Source organism: Primulina eburnea, chromosome 7, assembly GCF_022965805.1.
Source record: "Primulina eburnea isolate SZY01 chromosome 7, ASM2296580v1, whole genome shotgun sequence".
In the NCBI taxonomy this organism is placed as follows: domain Eukaryota; kingdom Viridiplantae; phylum Streptophyta; class Magnoliopsida; order Lamiales; family Gesneriaceae; genus Primulina; species Primulina eburnea.
This window is the reverse complement of record NC_133107.1, coordinates 7541162-7559836: the sequence shown is the minus strand read 5'-3', so window position 1 is coordinate 7559836 and position 18675 is coordinate 7541162. Positions and strand designations below refer to the sequence as shown.

The 18675-nt window shown below is 35.4% G+C and overlaps 4 protein-coding genes across 5 annotated transcripts; 3 read left to right on the top strand and 1 right to left on the bottom strand.

Annotated features, from left to right (window-relative positions):
- Positions 1-683: 683 nt before the first annotated feature.
- LOC140836086 (aquaporin TIP3-1-like) lies at positions 684-2110 on the bottom strand. Its single transcript, XM_073201498.1, has 3 exons — positions 1752-2110; positions 1351-1601; positions 684-1274 (listed from the first exon to the last, which is right to left on the bottom strand). The coding sequence occupies exons 1-3, from the start codon at positions 1879-1881 to the stop codon at positions 870-872; spliced, it is 786 nt and encodes a 261-aa protein (XP_073057599.1). The 5' UTR covers positions 1882-2110; the 3' UTR covers positions 684-869.
- A 2547-nt stretch (positions 2111-4657) lies between these two features.
- Positions 4658-7303, top strand: LOC140837075 (UPF0426 protein At1g28150, chloroplastic). The gene is made up of 2 exons (XM_073203079.1): positions 4658-4936; positions 6950-7303. The coding sequence occupies exons 1-2, from the start codon at positions 4721-4723 to the stop codon at positions 7130-7132; spliced, it is 399 nt and encodes a 132-aa protein (XP_073059180.1). The 5' UTR covers positions 4658-4720; the 3' UTR covers positions 7133-7303.
- Positions 7304-9039: 1736 nt separating this feature from the next.
- On the top strand, positions 9040-13084 carry LOC140837074 (phytochrome-associated serine/threonine-protein phosphatase). Of its 2 annotated transcripts, none has more exons than XM_073203078.1 (10): positions 9040-9361; positions 9771-9917; positions 9992-10059; positions 10657-10714; positions 10982-11092; positions 11359-11409; positions 11724-11867; positions 12024-12119; positions 12226-12297; positions 12692-13084. In XM_073203078.1, the coding sequence occupies exons 1-10, from the start codon at positions 9281-9283 to the stop codon at positions 12773-12775; spliced, it is 912 nt and encodes a 303-aa protein (XP_073059179.1). In that variant the 5' UTR covers positions 9040-9280; the 3' UTR covers positions 12776-13084. The 2 variants fall into 2 exon arrangements, with proteins under 2 accessions (XP_073059179.1, XP_073059178.1); XM_073203077.1 differs by having other exon boundaries at positions 12226-12300.
- Positions 13085-13616: 532 nt separating this feature from the next.
- LOC140837073 (pentatricopeptide repeat-containing protein At3g29230-like) lies at positions 13617-18289 on the top strand. Its single transcript, XM_073203076.1, is given in 6 exon segments — positions 13617-13815; positions 14415-14542; positions 14616-14763; positions 15560-16909; positions 16911-17141; positions 17143-18289. Coding segments are annotated over 6 exon segments (2196 nt in total). The 5' UTR covers positions 13617-13683; the 3' UTR covers positions 17350-18289.
- Positions 18290-18675: the final 386 nt, after the last annotated feature.

The window sequence follows — 18675 nt, the reverse complement described above, 5'->3', positions numbered from 1 at the left end:
GACCTCACGAACCCACCCAACTTGCATGCTGGTAATATCCTCCGCCGGGTGACTTTGTGGACCCCACACCATGCGGCCAGCAGCCCTCCCCTACCCACCCTAAGCAGCCCTTCCCTTCCCTTCCCTACCCACCAGAATGTAGGGAACGAACATTATGATACCACTGTTATAATTCTTAGGTAGAACTCACCCTAAGAAAATTCTCTCTCGAAAGAAGGATATCCAGGAAGTTACAAACTCACAAAACAGGCTTTTCACAAGCGATGTGAGAATATTCACCCCACGTTACACTACCTATCATCACTAAGAATGGCCGCCACGGAGGCGGCATTCAAATAGGTGCCGTTTGAAAAACCTATGCCGGTTCGAAAACCCAATTGCCTGAGGCAGGTTCCGGTTGAGTCAAAGAAAAAAAAAAAGAAAAGATGAATGATAATGAATATTAATCTTGAAGAATGTAGGTAATAATATAATAGATATGATATATTAATATCGAGGAAGCTGTGGGTGTTATAACAGTAGTAAAAGTAAATGAAATTCTTTCAAAAAACAAAAATTTAAACTAAAGATAAACGATACAAGATTTTGATCTACCATAAAACAACATGATTTCTCACTTTTTAATCACTTCCAATAAATAACCAAATATATATAAAAGCAAGTCATCGGTCTAAATTAATACGTACTTTTACCTATCTTATTGACATTTATACACACATGATAGAGATGCGGATGTCTCGAATGAAAGCGAAAGTACGTACGTACATTCATGCATCAGGAGCCGGCATACTATTTCAACACAATCAACATGAACCGGTCTCATTTTATTCACTCCCCTCACGTACAGTTTCAAGCATAAATTATATGACTCAATAATCCTCCGGAGCCAGAGGCTGGTGGTGCCCGGTGTGGAGAACCTCTGCTTCCGGTTGCATGACTCCGATGACTCCGAACTCGTATATAAGACCCGCCAATGCCGCACCCACGAAGGGACCGAGCCAATATATCCAGTGGTAACTCCACCGCCACCCCACCAAGGCCGGACCGAATGCTCGAGCCGGATTCATTGAAGCGCCATCGAAAGGTCCTCCCACCAACACATTAGCACCGACTATGAAGGCGATCGCGAGTGGCGCGATTGTGCCCAAGCTTCCCCTTCTCGGATCGATCGAGGTTGCGAACACCGTGTAAACCAGCCCAAATGTCATTACTATCTCCAATAGCAACGCGTTCAGAGATCCCTCTCCTGCTGCCACCGAAAACCAACCAGGCCTCTGCGTGCAAAATGATCAACGATTACGAATCAAACATGACATTCAAAGGAAATTGTCCAAGATGCATAGAATATACCATGCCACCGGTCGCAAGCCTCAGTAGAAGAGAAGCTACAACGGCACCTAAGAGCTGAGCAATCCAGTAGTAAACCGCACGCAGCAAGGAGACTCTCCCGCCCACGAGTGCACCGAAAGTTACGGCTGGATTGACGTGTCCACCGGACACGTTCATGCTAGAAGCAACGGCCGCGAAGAACGATAACGCATGGGCGAGTGCGATAACAAGCAGACTCGACGCGCCTAAAGTCCTGTCACTATACATCTTATCTGGAAACATATGACATTTAGATCAAGCAGATTATCATAGTTCATTCATGCATGAACCAAATCAAAACGATACACTATTGGTAAACTGGTAATCCACAAGAAGATATCAAGCAATTTCAGAAATATATTGAAGCATGAAAAGAATGATACCAAGAGCGAGGATGGAGCCTTCGGCGGCGAAGACGAAGATGAAAGTGGAGAGAAATTCGGACAAGGTGGCCCTGAAGGAGTCGGGGTGGATGGCTTCTTCAGCCCTCCCAAAATCATACCTGCGAGGCATATCTCTACCTTCTTACGTTGCAGTATACGAGCTAGTAGTGTTTAAATTTGCCCGATAATCAACAGCTGATGCTTCTCAATTCCTTGTTTGATGTATGCTAACAATATAATATATGATATACATAAAGTTGAACGTAAGATATTTGAAAATCGTAGATGCAGAGACAGTAGAAACCGATGGAAGATGCTTTACACAGACGCGGAGACTAGATAAGGGAAGGGAAGATATATTGAGGTGCCAAAGTTAGAGAAATGGATTTGGACACTTGGGAGATGAAATGCAGGAATCACGACACGTATTCTCATGCGTGGGCTCTTCAATGCAAATCCTATAATGCTACTACCAGTCAAACCAGGTTTGGTATAGGATAGACACAGGGGCGGAGGCACTAAGGGGGCTGGGTTGGGCTCCAGCCCCCTCTAAATTTTTTTTTAAAAAAATAAATATGTTTTATTTTAAAAAATTTGTTGATTAGCCTCAATCTGTATTTTTTTTTTCTTTTTTTTTATATTCTCTATTCTTCTCTCTCAAATCATCACAATTTTTTGATTACTTCAAATTGCCGTAACTTCATAATCGGTCGCCAGTTTTAAAAATCGATTGTAGATTCGGAAATCCCACGGAATAAGCTTTTTTTTTAATACCAAATTTCGAAGTTTCTTTGTCGTTTTGAAATCAGCCGTCGCCCATTGGTCGTCGTTTTCACCGAAAATATGAGAAAATCTTAACGTTAGACTTTCTACCGCTCGTTCTTGTTGTTCTTCGTTAGATTTCGAATTTTAAAGGTGATTTCATGTTTTAGTATTTCAAAATTTGGGTATTTTGTTTTTTTTTTAATTCCGATAATTGATATATATTAAATTTTTTTATTGTAGTTACTATTTTGAGCCGATTGATGATATTGATAATTTTTTAGAATTTATTTGAGCATTATTTCGAATTTCCAGATTTTATATTGAGTATTGTCGATTTTTAGTGTTGATTATTTATTATTTGGATGGTTAGATGTTATAGAAAATATAAATGCGAATTTATGGAATTTTGTAGGAATTTTGGAAAAATTCAGAATTATGTAAATGGGATTTTCGAATTTATATTCAGTAGTGTTTTAGCTCCATGTTTTTGAAGGTATTAAATATTAAATACTCTTGTTCTATGTTTTCATGAAGTCAATGTTTACATATTTTTTATTTTAATTTTTTTAATTAATTATTTATTTTATTAAATACAGCATGGGATGGAGCCAGCCCCACGTAATTTTAAATCCTGGCTCCGTCCCTGGATAGACATGACATCAAAGACCTGGTTCATCAAATACCTGGTTTTTTGTATGGACATATTTTGTACGTACAGTTTTTTTTATTAACTAATATGATTTATAATTAAATAAATATAATATCATATTTATAAAAAAATTAATTAAATGAAATATTATAATTTAAAAGATTATATGTTATAATTTGAGTTGATTATATTTAAATCATATCATAAATATAAAAATTAGTAAGAATTTATTTTGCATGGATTAAAAAAAACACAAAATAGATCGTGACATCAAATTTTTTATATCTATTAAAGTTATGCACAAACTTAACAAGATAATAAAAATACGAAATAGTGATAGATGTAAGAAAAATAAATTTCTGGTCAACCAAATTTGTGGATTTTGTGTTTTCGTTCATTAAATTTTTACATTTTGTTTTAGTACATTAAGTTTAAATTACTTTTTGCTATCACCTACATTTCATTGGAGTATTGACATGACAATCGTATGGATATTGTTGGGCTCTTTCCTCTGACGACGAGTCGAAGAAATTTTTTACTTGTGGTCGTGAATTATTTCTCAAAATGGATAGGGGCCGAGTCATTGGCTCGGTTACAGAGAATGAGGTGCTAACACTATAAAAAAAAATGCTTGTAAGGGGAGAATTGAGAAATCATCTACATATTCAGCTATCTCACTAACTATCCTAGGATTTGTAATCGACGTATTTAAGAGAAAAGTGGGTCTCATGTCATATTCACATTAAAAAGTAATACTCTTAGGATAAAAAATAATATTTTTTCATGGATAACCTAAATAAGAGATTCATCTCACAAATACGACCCGTGAGACCGTCTCACATAAGTTTTTGCCTTAAGGAACAGTTGCTAAAGATTTGAAGATATTAATAACAAATTTTAATTCATGCTTACTGATATTTACGAAAAGACAAAAACTTGTGTGAGACGGATCTTTTATTTGGATCATCCATAAAAAATATTACTTTTATGCTAAGAGTATTACTTTTTATTGTGAATATGTGTAGGATTGACCCGTCTCACAGACTAAGATCCGTGAGTAGGTCTCACATGAGACCTACTCTTACGAAAATACATTGTAACTAATTTAAATATTTGTTCGTATTGATTTGTATAAGAATTTTAATTTGATATATTTTGTTTAGCTTTTGTTTGGTTGAATTATTTATTTAATTTTTGGTGCACTTTTTCTACCACATTAAAAAAATAATAAGTCCAGTCTATAAAGTATTACTTTTAATACAAAAAAATATTTTTGCATGGGTCTAGTTTGTATTAATGTATCTCACAAAATTGTTTTGTGTTTTTTTTAAAAAAGAAAGAGTTAATGTCTAGATTTTTTAAGTAATTTTTTTTTACTATGTAGATAAATAACAAAATTCATAAAAAAGATCGAAAAATTTAATTGTTAATTAATCAATAAATAATAATCGAGACGAATAATCAAATAAAATCACAATACTGATTTTGGAAAATGTTATTATCCGAAGGGAGTTAAAATAGTGCCAATATTGCTGCTAGCAGAGCAGGGAAGCGAATGGCTTTGCTCGTTGTGCCATCGGTATACTCTGTTCCCGTGAGTCCAATCCCCCTAAGCTACCCTTTTGCGCCTGCAAAACAGTTGATTTTCACGTCCAATCGGCGATATTCGAGAAGGAATGATGTGTTAGCTAGGCGTGGTGGGTTTCGAGTTGGGGCATCTTTGTTCGATCCCAGTAGTATCCAGCCACCCATTCTCAAGGAAGCTCTCAAGGTAAACTCGTTTCTTATCTTCCATATCAATTTTTTGGGATAATTCACTGTGTGTTCTGAATTTGGTTTCTTCTCAGTGTTTTGTGGGCTTATAGATTTTGATTTCTTAGCGGAACAGTTTCATGTTTTCATTTCTTGATCTTGGTATTTCTCAATTGAATTTGAGGTGTATAGGTGAGTTTGTTTATATTCATTAGGTGTTCAGATTTCTTTTCGACTGTGTGTGGAAGAGTTCTTTAGTATGGTCTTATGCCAATGATTTCACCTTTGAGTTTGTTACCCCAAGGAAATCTAATCGCGGGTAGTTTTAAGTTGCAATCAATTTTTATGAAGATCCCATTGGGGCACCGAAACTTATCTCGGCTTAATCAGTGTGCTGCTAAATGGATTCAATCAAGTTACTAGCCTGATGCCCATTTGCCCATGTCCGAAAATGATTCTGATGTGTTTGGTGAAATGCTAAGATCTGGAATTTTCCCAGATTACTTAATGTATTTTGTTCTTCCGAATGCATGTGCGTTCAGGCTTGAGGTCGTAAGAATGAATGATTCGACTCCATTTATGAAAATTCAATCTTTAATTGGATTTTTCCGTATGTAATTCATTGATTGAAGCAGACTCGGAGTGTGGGATAGTGGTTATTAGCTTGTCCAGGAATGTGTTTTATGTCATAGACTAGAATGATGTTGTTGCATATAACTCAGTGGGCTTGCGAGTGCAGGTAGGTTGTGTCAAGCCGAGAGTTTATTTGATGAAATTCCTCAGAGAGATGAAGTGAGTCAGATCACAATATTGGATGGGTATGTAAAGGCTGGAAAGATGAGTGAGGTGCTTGCGCTGTTGAGAGGATGTAATTGCTGGAAGATGAGCAAGGCATTTGCACTGTTTAAAGTGTGCAATTGCTCAAAAGATGAATGAGGCACTTGCTGTATATATGTTGCCATTGAGGAGCGTAGTTTCTTGGTCTACTGTTATGTCGGGGTATGCAAAACTGAGTGACACTGAAATGGCTTGGGTATTGTTAGATAAATGCCGATGAACACTTAGATGATAATTCTATCCGGATATGGTGAAATGGGGCTTGTGAAGGAGGCAATTGAGTTGTATGATCAAATGGAGGAGGCGGGGGTTTAATCTCGATGATGGAGCTTCTGTTAGTATTCAGCAAGTTCCGAACCTGGTTTGCTAGGTTCAGGGAATAGGTTTCATCAGGTTTGCTAGGTTCAGGGAATAGGTTTCATCAGTCAATAATAAAGATCAGGTATAAATTTAATATCCTGGTGAGAATTGCCTTGATTGACATATATGGGAAGTGTGACGACTAGAACGGGGCATGGAACGTTTTTAAGGCAACGGGAATTTTTTTTTGGGGCCAAGTGTAAGCCTTTATTCCTTACCAGTAGGATTAAGCTGTTTTACTGCTTCATAAATCTTGTGAGAATTCGCACAAAGCCAGGTATCGATTATCGCAAACATATCATTTGATAGACTGAGCGATCTAGGTACCTATCTTAAATAGGATTGCTTGCATTCCGATCCTTTTTATCTGGAAATCTTGGCCGTCCCTAAGATGTATACTCTTGATGTGGATCTGAAATAGCCTTGTGCTCATTTTCCTCGTAGCATATCTGATCAGGTTACAGGTATCAATATGCAGCTATGAAGCATGCATACTGGGTCATAACCAAGGGAAATGTTTAGCATGGGAACAACATACTATGTAGTTCGTTGCATCTAAGATGATTTCATATTCCAGCTCCGACTAACCAGGCCCTTATCCTTTACAACACCTTTGCACCTGTGAGGAGTGCGTCTTCAGTCACCCACCATAGGACGTGCTTTGTTAAAACCTGGTTAACAGTTACTGGACAAATATTCCTTCTCTCACTTCCTGTTCTAAAGTTTGATAATCAACACTTGTTGATTTACCATTCTTTGATAATGATTATTTCAGCAAAATGGGAGGATAATTTTTTCCATTGGATGAGTTTCTATATTGTTGAATAATTTGCAGGAGCCTGTAGCTTTCGTGGGAGGGATATTTGCGGGGCTCCTGAGGCTCGATTTAAACGAAGAGCCGTTGAAGGAATGGGTGAGCAGAACGGTCCAAGCTGCTGGGCTAAGTATGGAAGAAATTGAGAGGGGTGATGGTGTTCAAGCTGCAGAAACGGTACTTCAGCAGATAGAGATAGAATGATATAAGTGTCAACAATCAGTGTTTTGCTTATTTCAAATATTTGGTACTTAATAAATCCACACATCTGTTATTGGATTATCATTATTTGCTTATTGTAATCAAGGGAATATTGAAAAAGAGTTTTTCTGAATTCTAGAAGAAAAATTAAAATCTAAAAGTCAAATTTATTTATTTAGCCTCTCAGTTTTTAATTGGAGCAGGTCTCTTGTGATCCGGTCCATTGTGATACGGTCTCACGAATCTTTATCTGTGAGATAGGTCAATTCTACCGATATTCACAATAAAAAGTAATACTCTTAGCATAAAAAGTAATATTTTTTCATTGATGACCCAAATAAGAGATCTGTCTCACAAAATACGACATGTGAAACCGTCTCACACAAGTTTTTGTCTTTATATATATATATATATATATATATATATATGAACATGATCGATTTAGCAAAAATACTTTTCTATGACAAAACAATTCCTAACCAAATCTATCCTTTGTACGTTTATTTTATAATATACGGTAGTAATTCTACACACATGTACTGATAAATTAATTTTTTGTGTATGATACTTTTCAATATTAAGCAATTTTCTGTGAAAAAAAATTAAAAATTTAAGGAAATAAATAATTTAAAGGTTATTTCTGTAAGACTTTATACTTAGTAATAATTAAAATATATACTTATAATATCATTAAGGTTTATAAGGTTGAGAAACTTAAAGTAAGTAATTTTGTTGTAATGATATAATTTTTGAGTTTACAAAACTCTCTCAAAATTAATCACAATAAGTTCATTTTTATGTGATATAAATACTCCCCTATATTTTAATAAATCTGTAATCCATTTATAATTATCGTATCTCATCAAAGTACAATATATTTAAAATTATTAAAATATTTTTCATCATTATCTATTTTTTTTAATAATATCATTTCTAGGTAAAAAAATTTATTGTATAGATCTAAAAATAATAAAAAATTATTTAAAGGCAAAAATTATTTTTAAATTTAAGATATTTATAATAGTTTTGAGATTAGATATCCTATTGTTAATTAATCTTGAATAAGATTGAAATAAATTTTTATCCATGAGATAATATTGAGATGGTTCTATATTATTGGATTTGATAATATAGAATTTTTTCAATTTTATTTAAGCTTTTTTAGATTAATTTCAAGAGTATGTCAATATAAGACAATCTCACGGGTCTATATTCCTGAGACGGATCAACTCGAGCCATATTTATCATGAAAAGTGCTACTTTTACTGAAAAAATAATAAATTTTCATGAATTGAGTGAGTCGAAGATCTGTTTCACAAAATTAATCCGTGAAACGGTCTTATAAGAATTTTTGCATAATTTTTTAATATGTGATATAGATAGATGGAGAATCATTTTCAGTTTCATCTCAATTATTTCCTTATGAAAATGATTTAGTATACATATATAAATATGATTGAGTAATTTGTTTTTTTTAAAGCAAAAATTTACGGTAAAAAGTAAAAATGTCAAACTCACAAAATATATTAAACTACACATTTTATAAAAAAAAATTAACTCATATGTACATATGATTGAGTAATTTGTTTTTTTTTTAAAATAAAAATTTACAATAAAAAATAAAAATGTCATATTCACAAAATATATTAAATTACACATTTTATAAAAAAAAATTCACTCAATTATATTTTTTTTCACTAATTGAGATAACTATTTATAAAATTTTTTTGGAAATAATTCAAAAATAAATATGTTATGCATTATTACATATTAATTTTCAATATTTGTAATTATTATTTTCAACAGTTTTAAATATATTTATTTATTATTATTGTCTTTTTAGAGGATTTATTACTGTTTTTTTCTTGAAAATAACCGAAAAATAAATAAATATCAGACGGCTTGTAGAGTAGATTGTGTGTTTGTGTGATTGGGCTGGCAAACGAACCCCTAATCAGTTCGAGTAGTGAATACATTCTCCAGCTCCACGATTTCCCCGCCCGCCAGCCGCCGATCGCCTCCCTTACCAACCGGCCGGCTCCTGTTATACCTAGCTGTACATCGATTATCTGGATTGATTTGATACATTCGTTCATATTGTTTATTTATATCCTTGGTGTTGTTAATTGAATGTAACTCAAAGAGAAGGGAATGGATTTGAACCAGTGGATACCGAAGGTGAAAGATGGGCAGCACTTGTCTGAGGATGAGCTTCAACTTCTCTGCGAATACGTATGTTACAAAGTTTCTCCTTTTTAGATTTTTTATTTCTGTCTGTGGTGTATTGTTTTTCTTCTCCAATTTATCAACTGGAAGCTTTGAAGGAATCCTTTCTGTGAGAAAGGGAAGAATTAGGAGCTGGTTTTTCGTTTTCGGATAGCGCATCTAGGTTTCCTTGGTTAGGTTTTACCCTTTGTTGTCTAGCGTTCTTGTTGGAAGTTGTTAAACACCGTGGTTCGGGATAGAGTAATTCGGTAACCGATTTTGGTGAATTGTATCCTAAAAAGTCGTTTTAGCTGTTTCGCTTCCTCTTTCAAAATTCGTGCTCATTCATAAGTTGCTCCAGTCCCTGTTTGTGTGTGTTGGGCGGTGAGTGTTTTATACATGTTTGTTAAACTTAAGCTGCTCGTGACTTTTTCAGGTGAAGGAGATTTTGATCGAGGAGTCAAATGTTCAACCAGTCAATAGTCCAGTTACTGTTTGTGGGGATATCCATGGACAGTTTCATGATTTAATGAAACTTTTTCATACTGGGGGTCATGTACCAGAAACAAATTACATATTTATGGTAGGCCATTGAAAGCTGTTTTTAACAATATGTCAATTCCTTCCCAACTTTAGCTTACTGCATTTTCTTGGCAGGGAGATTTTGTGGATCGTGGTTATAATAGTCTAGAAGTTTTCACGATTCTTTTGCTTCTCAAAGCAAGGTGCGTAAAATGTTGGGATATTTAACTGTCAAGATCATCTGTTAATCTGCTTTCTAGTTTATTTACCACCTTTTTTGCAAGATTGCTTCGCTGTTTTTATGAAATCATGTTGCATTTGGCTCAATTGATTTAATATAGAACTTGTCCAGGAACATATGTCAACAGCATTATGGTTTTTGAAGCCTTGATCTTCAAAAGTTGACTTTATCGGTTCATATCGATTACTGCTCTTGCTGTTCTAGAAATAAAATACACAGTTTTCCAAATATATAACTCAAACTGGAATTCTTCTTATTCCTTTTATTGAAAACGACTTCCTCAAGTTATTCAAGCTGTGTCCTCATTTAACAAAATAGTATTAGAGATATTTTGAAAATCTCTGTAGTTCAACACATGTTTGTAGTTAATAGAATTCTGCACCCATTCTGTTTTGTCTTTCTGCAATCTTTAAATTGACTTGTTGGATTATCTACCACTTTGGACTCTATTTTTGAGCTAGTTAATAGCCAGAAGCCTTGAAGTAAATTTAGATGATTTTGAGCTCATATTTTTCCTCCAGTTTGATAGTTATTTTCATCCTTTTTCCTTTGCTACCAGATACCCAGCTAACATAACTCTTCTACGTGGGAATCATGAGAGCAGGCAACTGACACAGGTGAGTGATGTTGTGAACTTGTCCATTATCCGCGATGAATACTATCTTCAATGATTAAGTTCGTAAAAGAACTGTATTATGCTGGCCATGAAATCCTTATTCATACGACTAGAAGTTTTCTTTGGATAGAAATTGCGAGACCACGTTATGACATTTACTGATTCTTGCATCAACTAACAACAGCCTTTACTCAATATAGTTATTCATCATGACAGGAGACTTCTGACTGCTGACTGCTGACTGGTTTTCACGTTCTTGTTTTTCCAGGTTTATGGATTCTATGATGAATGTCAAAGGAAATATGGGAATGCTAACGCTTGGCGATACTGCACAGATGTTTTTGACTATCTAACTCTGTCAGCAATTATAGATGGGACGGTAGTGCTTCTTCCCTTTCCCAGTCCACACCAAAAAAAAAAAAAAATCCACCAAGAGATATTTTATCATTTGAAAGTTGCAAAAGAATTCCTATTTTCTTCAGATATTGGTGACATGTGACCTAGTTTTTAGGTTTTGAAAATCGTTTGGAATGGAACGTAAAGAGCTTATTATACTTGGAAGATCCACTTATAATAACATTGTTGTTATTCTCATGCACCATATGTTTGCTGGTGGTAGTAACTATAACCTTTTTGGAATATCAGGTACTTTGCGTGCATGGTGGCTTATCCCCAGATATCAGAACTATTGATCAGGTTAGATCAATATCAGTTTCGAGATTATTATTTTTGTGAATATGCATGGAAATCTCAAAATGGACAGAATAGTAAGCCCAGGTATAATATGAGAGCGTGATGATATGCTCTCCGAGGAGAATAAGGAGTTGAGAATGCCATGCATGTACAATAATTTTTGCATTTGTTGGATCATATTCTGATCCTGTCATGAGACAAGCATTCAATTATATTGAAGTGATACTGTTGTTCTGCTATACTTGTTTGCGGTGTAAATTATCAGTCTTAGTGAGTAAGATACGGTAGAATATTTTTTGTTTGGCTTTGGTTGGCAGATTCGAGTCATTGAGCGGAACTGTGAAATTCCTCATGAAGGGCCCTTCTGTGACTTAATGTGGAGTGATCCTGAAGATATTGAGACATGGGCCGTCAGTCCTCGAGGAGCAGGCTGGCTTTTTGGATCAAGGGTTACATCTGAGGTCAGGCAATGATATGTCCGACAAAATGGCAAAAAATAGCTGCACATTACCATAAGATTGTTATAAACTTTTACTGGCAAAACACTCGACCTTTGGAATGCTTAACAGATTTCAATGTATGAGAAGTCACGCTAACATAGTTATTGTTTTCCGCAGTTCAATCATATTAACAAACTTGATTTAGTTTGTCGGGCCCACCAACTTGTCCAAGAAGGTTTAAAGTATATGTTTCAAGATAAAGGACTTGTTACTGTGAGTTGTTACTCTATCATGGATGATGTTGTATCCCATGCCAAACAAAGAATGACATGCGTTTGTTATATTTTTTAATTGGTTCCCTGTGTATCACATCACACAGGTCTGGTCTGCGCCAAACTATTGTTACCGGTGCGGAAATGTTGCTTCAATATTGAGCTTCAACGAAAATATGGTAGTAAGCTCATATCCTTGTGGTGTTCTCTTTATCTCTGTGTATATGTATGTGTGGGTAAAGTGAATTTGTCTATACATTTTGGAATAATTTAGCAATCTTTGTATTTTACTGTGTGAAATTAGAATCCTATTTGTGATTGCTCGATGACCTTGGGAGATCTTTTTTAGGCTTTATGGGGAAAAAAACTTTCAGCGAATAGTAAAAAGGATGCCTTGTGCGTCAAAACCTTATTCGGTATTGGCTTTTAAAGCAAAGGTCTCCTTTGCGACAAGGCATTGTTAGGCATGGATATTATGTTTGAAACCAAACAGTATCCAAAATTCGAAACCATTGTTTCAAGTATTATCTACACGAACTTACCGTTTCTGTTTCTAATCTCTGCCTTGATTAGGAAAGAGAAGTGAAGTTTTTTACTGAGACTGAGGAAAACAACCAGATGCGTGGACCAAGATCCGGAGTCCCATATTTTCTTTAGGTGAAGAAATCATTTTCTTTCGAGACTCGGTCCGCTATATTGGTGCCACACGATTGTCTGCTGCTTAAAATAGGAAGAGCTAACATTCGCTCGAAGGAATGAATTTCCATCTGCAAATAGTTGCCACCAGAGTTGCCCAGCTCTTTTCTTTTATATCGTTTGTTCTTAATGATGTGTATCCCAGATAGCTTCATGTGCAGTTTTAGATCAAATTATATGTCAATTCTTCGATTATAATTTTATTATTTTATACAATGAAACAACTTTCTTGATTATTGATTAAAAGAAATTTGCAGGCATTGACAGCAAGCTGTTATATGGTATATGATGCTCGTCTGCCTAAAATGCATGCCCATTTGTGTATACGAGTGTCTCGAGATTCTGAGCTAATAGCTATTAATAAGGATTCGTTATATGCTTGTACAAAAATGGGAGAGCAACGTTTTTGGTCCAGTAATTTATACGATTTGCATTTTTTGTCATGGTGTTGATCATTTTATAGTTTTAGTCGATTAGCTTACATATTTTTTCATTTTTGACCATTTTTATCGAAAGGATGACGTTGTACTAGAAAATAATGATGTGGTATCTGAAACGGCGACGAGGCGTTGATATTGCTGATGACTAATGTGACATTAGACATTGATTATTTGTTCAATGTCACATCAGTATTTCAATAAAAAATGATCGAAATTGAAAAAAATAATAGTTTTATTGTTTTACAATAAAATAATAAATAAAAAAACTCATATAAAATCATCTTATGGTTTAATTTAATGAGATAGATTTAATAATTGATTCGAATATTATTTTTTATGTTAAAAATATTAATTTTTTAGTTATGTTTTGGCCAATCCCCGTGAAAGTTAAAACAAAGAAGAAAATCGGATAAGAGACGCTTCGATGAAATGGCAAGAGAACCCATTCTGCGCATTGATTACAGGACCCAATCTTCAATTCTCGCCATCCTCAGCCAATTTCGGAATCGGACCTCAATTTTTCCCTCCATCGCCCACGCATCGTTCTCTACGCGGAATCAGGTGTTTTTCAATCCCAATTCCCATTTTCACTTTCTTGTTCGTTTATTAGAGTGGATTCACCAGCTTTATTTGCCTGCATTTCATGTTTGTATGTTGAGACCCAGCATTTTTTCTTGCTGCAAATGTAATCATTCTCCTTGGATTTTACTATCTTGAAGTAGATTTTAAAAAGTTCCAAATATTATTTTTAAGTGATGCCATTCAATGTAGTATTTGGTTTTTTGTTCAAGGCATACCACAATAATATAACAGTTTATACCCTTTCGATTAGAAAGGGGTAGCTGCTCTTGTTTTGTGTATTGTTATGCTGTTATGTTCAAGGCATTGCGATTGATGAGCTGCATAAATTTCGTACTTTCAAAATTGCTATTTCGGGAATAAATTCGGTGTAAGGATATTCGTTCCTGTTAAATATTTGTTGATTGACTAATGATTAGCTTAGTTGCGCTGTCCCAAAATCAAGCTCCATATTGGTTTAACATCACTGAGAAACTCCACATTAAACTACCCGTCATTGTAAGACAGTCATGTTATTATAGAAAAACAAGTAATTGAAATAAAAACAGTCATGTTTTTATAGTATATGATGTTGCCTGCAGAATAGGGAAGGGAATAGCGTTGCTTATGGAGCTATCAATATGCTCTGCCCCAGTGAGTCAAATTCGCTTTCCCCTTCCTCCCCTGTTTTGCAGCATGATTATCTCCAATCCAACTTAGCTACTCTTTTGTAATTAATCTACTCTATTTTATTTTTTTATTATCTTTGTTGTTGTCGTAAATCAATGTTCAATCTCTGGCAGTGCAATTCTTAGGCTTTTGCCGGGAAAACATTTAATATTCACCTCCAATCAACAATATTCGAGGAGTGATTCCTTAGCTAAGTGCTGTGAATTTTGTGTTATGGCGTGTTTCTTCAACTCCAATACCATTCAACCACCCACTCTCAAGGTAAAAACTATTCTTGTCTTCTGTATCAATTTTATGGTCGCTCATAATTGGTATCTGTTATATGATTTTCTTTTTGTCCCACCGATTTCTTTTCTTTAGTGCGTCTGAATTTCTTTTCCTTGATATGTCTTGACAGGAACATCAAGTAATTATTTTGTTTCTTTTCAGCAGACTGAACCCTATGGCTTTTTAGATTTTGATTTGTTGTAAAAGAGTTTCAGGCTTGTTAGAAATTTAGATGGATCTGTCTTGATCCAGCTCAATTGAATTTGAAGTGTATATATGAGTTTATTTATAATAGTTAAGTGGTCGTATATATTTTTTCAACTGTGTTTGAAGAATCTTTTATAGTCCTATTCATGTGCCAATAGTTTCACCTTCGAGTAGGTTACCTAAAAAAATATAGTCGCTGGCGCTGGGCAGTGTTAATTTAAATTTAAACCTCTCCTCGACGCTAGTTTGGTTGCATTGTGGTTTTGCAAAAGCAATTTTGTATTGGTAAAAACACTTGTAAATAGAAACAAACATGATGTTGCCTCTCTTTTAAAAATATCAGAGATAATATTTCAGTTGTAGTTTTTGGTTATGTAGGAAGGTAAAGTGCAATGCACCATATTTAGCATTTGTAAAAGAACATAATTAACTTTAGATTTGTAATTTGAAAATTATTTTTGAAATTGGTCCTTGAATAGAGTAATGGACTTTGTGTGTTCAGAAACACAATCCATTGCTAAGTTTTTCTTGGTCTATTTCCATTTTGGCGCACCATTTGCTCACTGAACACCGCATAATGCAGATGCTGGCCCCAGTTCGATCTCCGGCATTTTTCTCTAAACGAAGGTTTCTTGAGCACAAAATCTCAGACCTCGACAAATGCACAAACATCAACGAACTAAAACAACTCCATGCTCTCATTTACAAATATAATCTTCATATGGATCCCTTTGTGGCTCAGAAACTCATCTCAGCTTTATCACTTTGCTGCCAAACGGGGTTGGCCATCAATGTGTTCGATCAAGTTCCTTACCCAGATACTCGTTTATGTAGTACTTTAATCAAAGCTCACGTACGAAATTCTGATCCATTGAAAGCTTTTGATGTTTTCAATGAAATGCTGAGATCTGGAATTTCTCCAGACAACTGGACTTATCTTTTTCTTCTGAAGGCATGTTCACGGTTTGAAAGCGTGAGAATGATTCATGCTCATGTGGAAAAACTCAATCTTTATTTGGATTTATTTTTATGTAATTCATTAATTGATGCATACTCAAAGTTTGGGATAGTGGGTATCAGAGCGGCCAGGCATGTGTTTGATGCAATGGATGAGAAGGATGTCGTCACCTATAATTCGATGATTAATGGGCTTGTGAGGACTGGTAGTTTGAGTGAAGCTAAGAATATGTTCGACGAAATGCCAAACAGAGATAAGGTGAGTTGGAACACGATATTGGATGGTTATGTGAAGGCTGGAAAGATTAGCGAGGCATTTGCGTTGTTTGAGAGGATGCCGTCGAGGGATGTAATCTCGTGGTCTACTGTTATTTCAGGCTTTGCAAAACTGGGTGATATCGAAATGGCTAGGGTATTGTTTGATAAAATGCCAGTGAAAAATTCGGTTCCTTGGACAATAATCATATCCGGATATGCCGAAATGGGGCTTGTGAAGGAGGCAATAGAGTTGTATGATAAAATGGAGGAGGGAGGGTTCAATTTGGATGATGGAACTTTTGTTTCTATTTTATCTGCTAGTGCAGAATCTGGTTCGATATGTTTAGGGAAGAGGGTCCATCGGTCTATAATAAAGAGTAGGCATAAGTATAGCATCCTGGTAAGTAATGCATTGATTGATATGTATGGAAAGTGTGGCAGCTTGAACAAGGCATGGGGTGTTTTTAATGCGATGGAAAGAAAAGATGTAGTATCCTGGAACGCCATGATCCATGGACTGGCAATGCATGGATATGAACAGAAGGCTCTTCAGCTTTTTGCTAGGATGAAACAAGAGGGGTGTACACCAGATAAAGTGACATTTGTTGGTGTCCTATCTGCTTGTAGTCACGCCGGTATGGTCAAGGAGGGGATTTGTTATTTTTATGGCATGGAAAAGGATTATAGGATTGTTCCTGAGATTCAGCATTATGGTTGTCCTAATTGACCTTTTAGGTCGTGGTGGGCGTCTGAGTGAAGCTTTTCGGCTTGTGCTTGACATGCCATTCGATCCAAATGTTGTTATTTGGGGTTCTCTGTTAGGTGCTTGTCGAATGCACAATGATGCATTCGTAGCTGAGAAGGTACTCAACCGTTTAATGAAGCTCGAGCCAGTTAATGCGGGAAATTTTTCGCTGTTGTCAAATATATATGCCGCGTCTGGAGATTGGGGAAATTTCTCGAAACACAAGATCGCAGATGCAAAAGGCAGACAACAAAAATCCATCTGGAGTTAGTTCGATAGAGCTGGATGATGGATTTCATGAATTTACTATTATGGATGTGACTCACCCTAAGTCAAACAGAATATATCAGTTGGTCAATGGGCTGAGCCAGCATCTTAAAAAGATTGATCATGCAACAGATGCTTGTGTCTAGAAACTTTGTTGTGCCCCAGACCCAGATATCAAACTCTTGTAGAGCATAAAGTCCTTGCACTTTATGTCCTCAGAGCCCTCATATATTCTCTATAAGGATTACTCTTTTCTGAATCTTGTGAGATGTCTCTCAAAATTTGAGAATATAGTGGAAGATCATCTGACTAAGTCAATATCTTTAAGGTCTTGAATTCTAGCCGTTATTCATCTAGAAACTATGGCTCTCCCTATGATATATGCTCTTGATGTTGATCTGAAAGTCCTCGAGCATAGCGTCCTCAGTTCGTCTTTGATCAGGTACGGATTAGCAGCTATAAAGCATCCATATTGTGTTATAATTGTACAGATTGAATGAGGTTTTGTGCTTGGCAAACATATATTCAAGTACTGAAACTTTAAGTCGAGCTTCTGTAGATGTGCAAGGTATGAATGTATGCGCTATGATCCACCATATTATAGCACCAATCAGGAGGCTTTATTTAATCAGCCGTTCATCCTTACACGACCTTCTCCTTTGGCGTGCAAGTTAAATCTCTTTGTAAACCCTGTGAGGATTGCCCATTGTTGATATTCAAGTCCCGAACAACAGGTTAAAAGTGATGAGTAGGCTCGAAGCATTTACCACATTCCTCCTGCCCTGAATCAACAGAAGAAGGAACAGATCAAAACATCTGATCCGGACAAAAGAACGGTCACTTGTTCGAGGTGCAAGGAACCTGGACACAATAGATCTTCGTGTAAAGCTACCCTTTCCCTTTAGGCAGGCTTATTTTGGAAATTTGCTATTGTACATCTTGTATAATCACCATAAGTTAGAGACAAACTACTAGAAAATATTGCTAATTATATGATATTGCATTTTGCTCTCCTGCAGTGATTGTTGGTTCTTAGAAGAGACTACCTCAATTGTCCAAATAGTTAGTAGATTCACTCTTCAGTTCTACGGAAATTCTAATAAAAATTCCAACTTCTTGTAAGGAAAGGATATGGGATATTTTATGCATTTAACGTAATATTCAGAAGTTTAAGTGGCGATGTTTTTTAATTTGAATTCATTCGTTTCAACTGGAAGATATCTATGCGTCATACTACATTGTACAAGAGATATCACAGTCTTAGAATTATTTACTAATATAATATAATATAGTAATCAGTATTAGATAAATAAAATTAGAGCTTTAAAACTGAATGAAATTACAGGTATCAAATATTTTGTGGATGTTTAGTTGAATGTGTTAGGGTGCTGAAAAATGGTTTTGTTTCAAGAATGCGCTGCATTTGATTCTATGAAGGTGGCTCTGGTTTTGTTATGAAAAAAGTGCGTAAA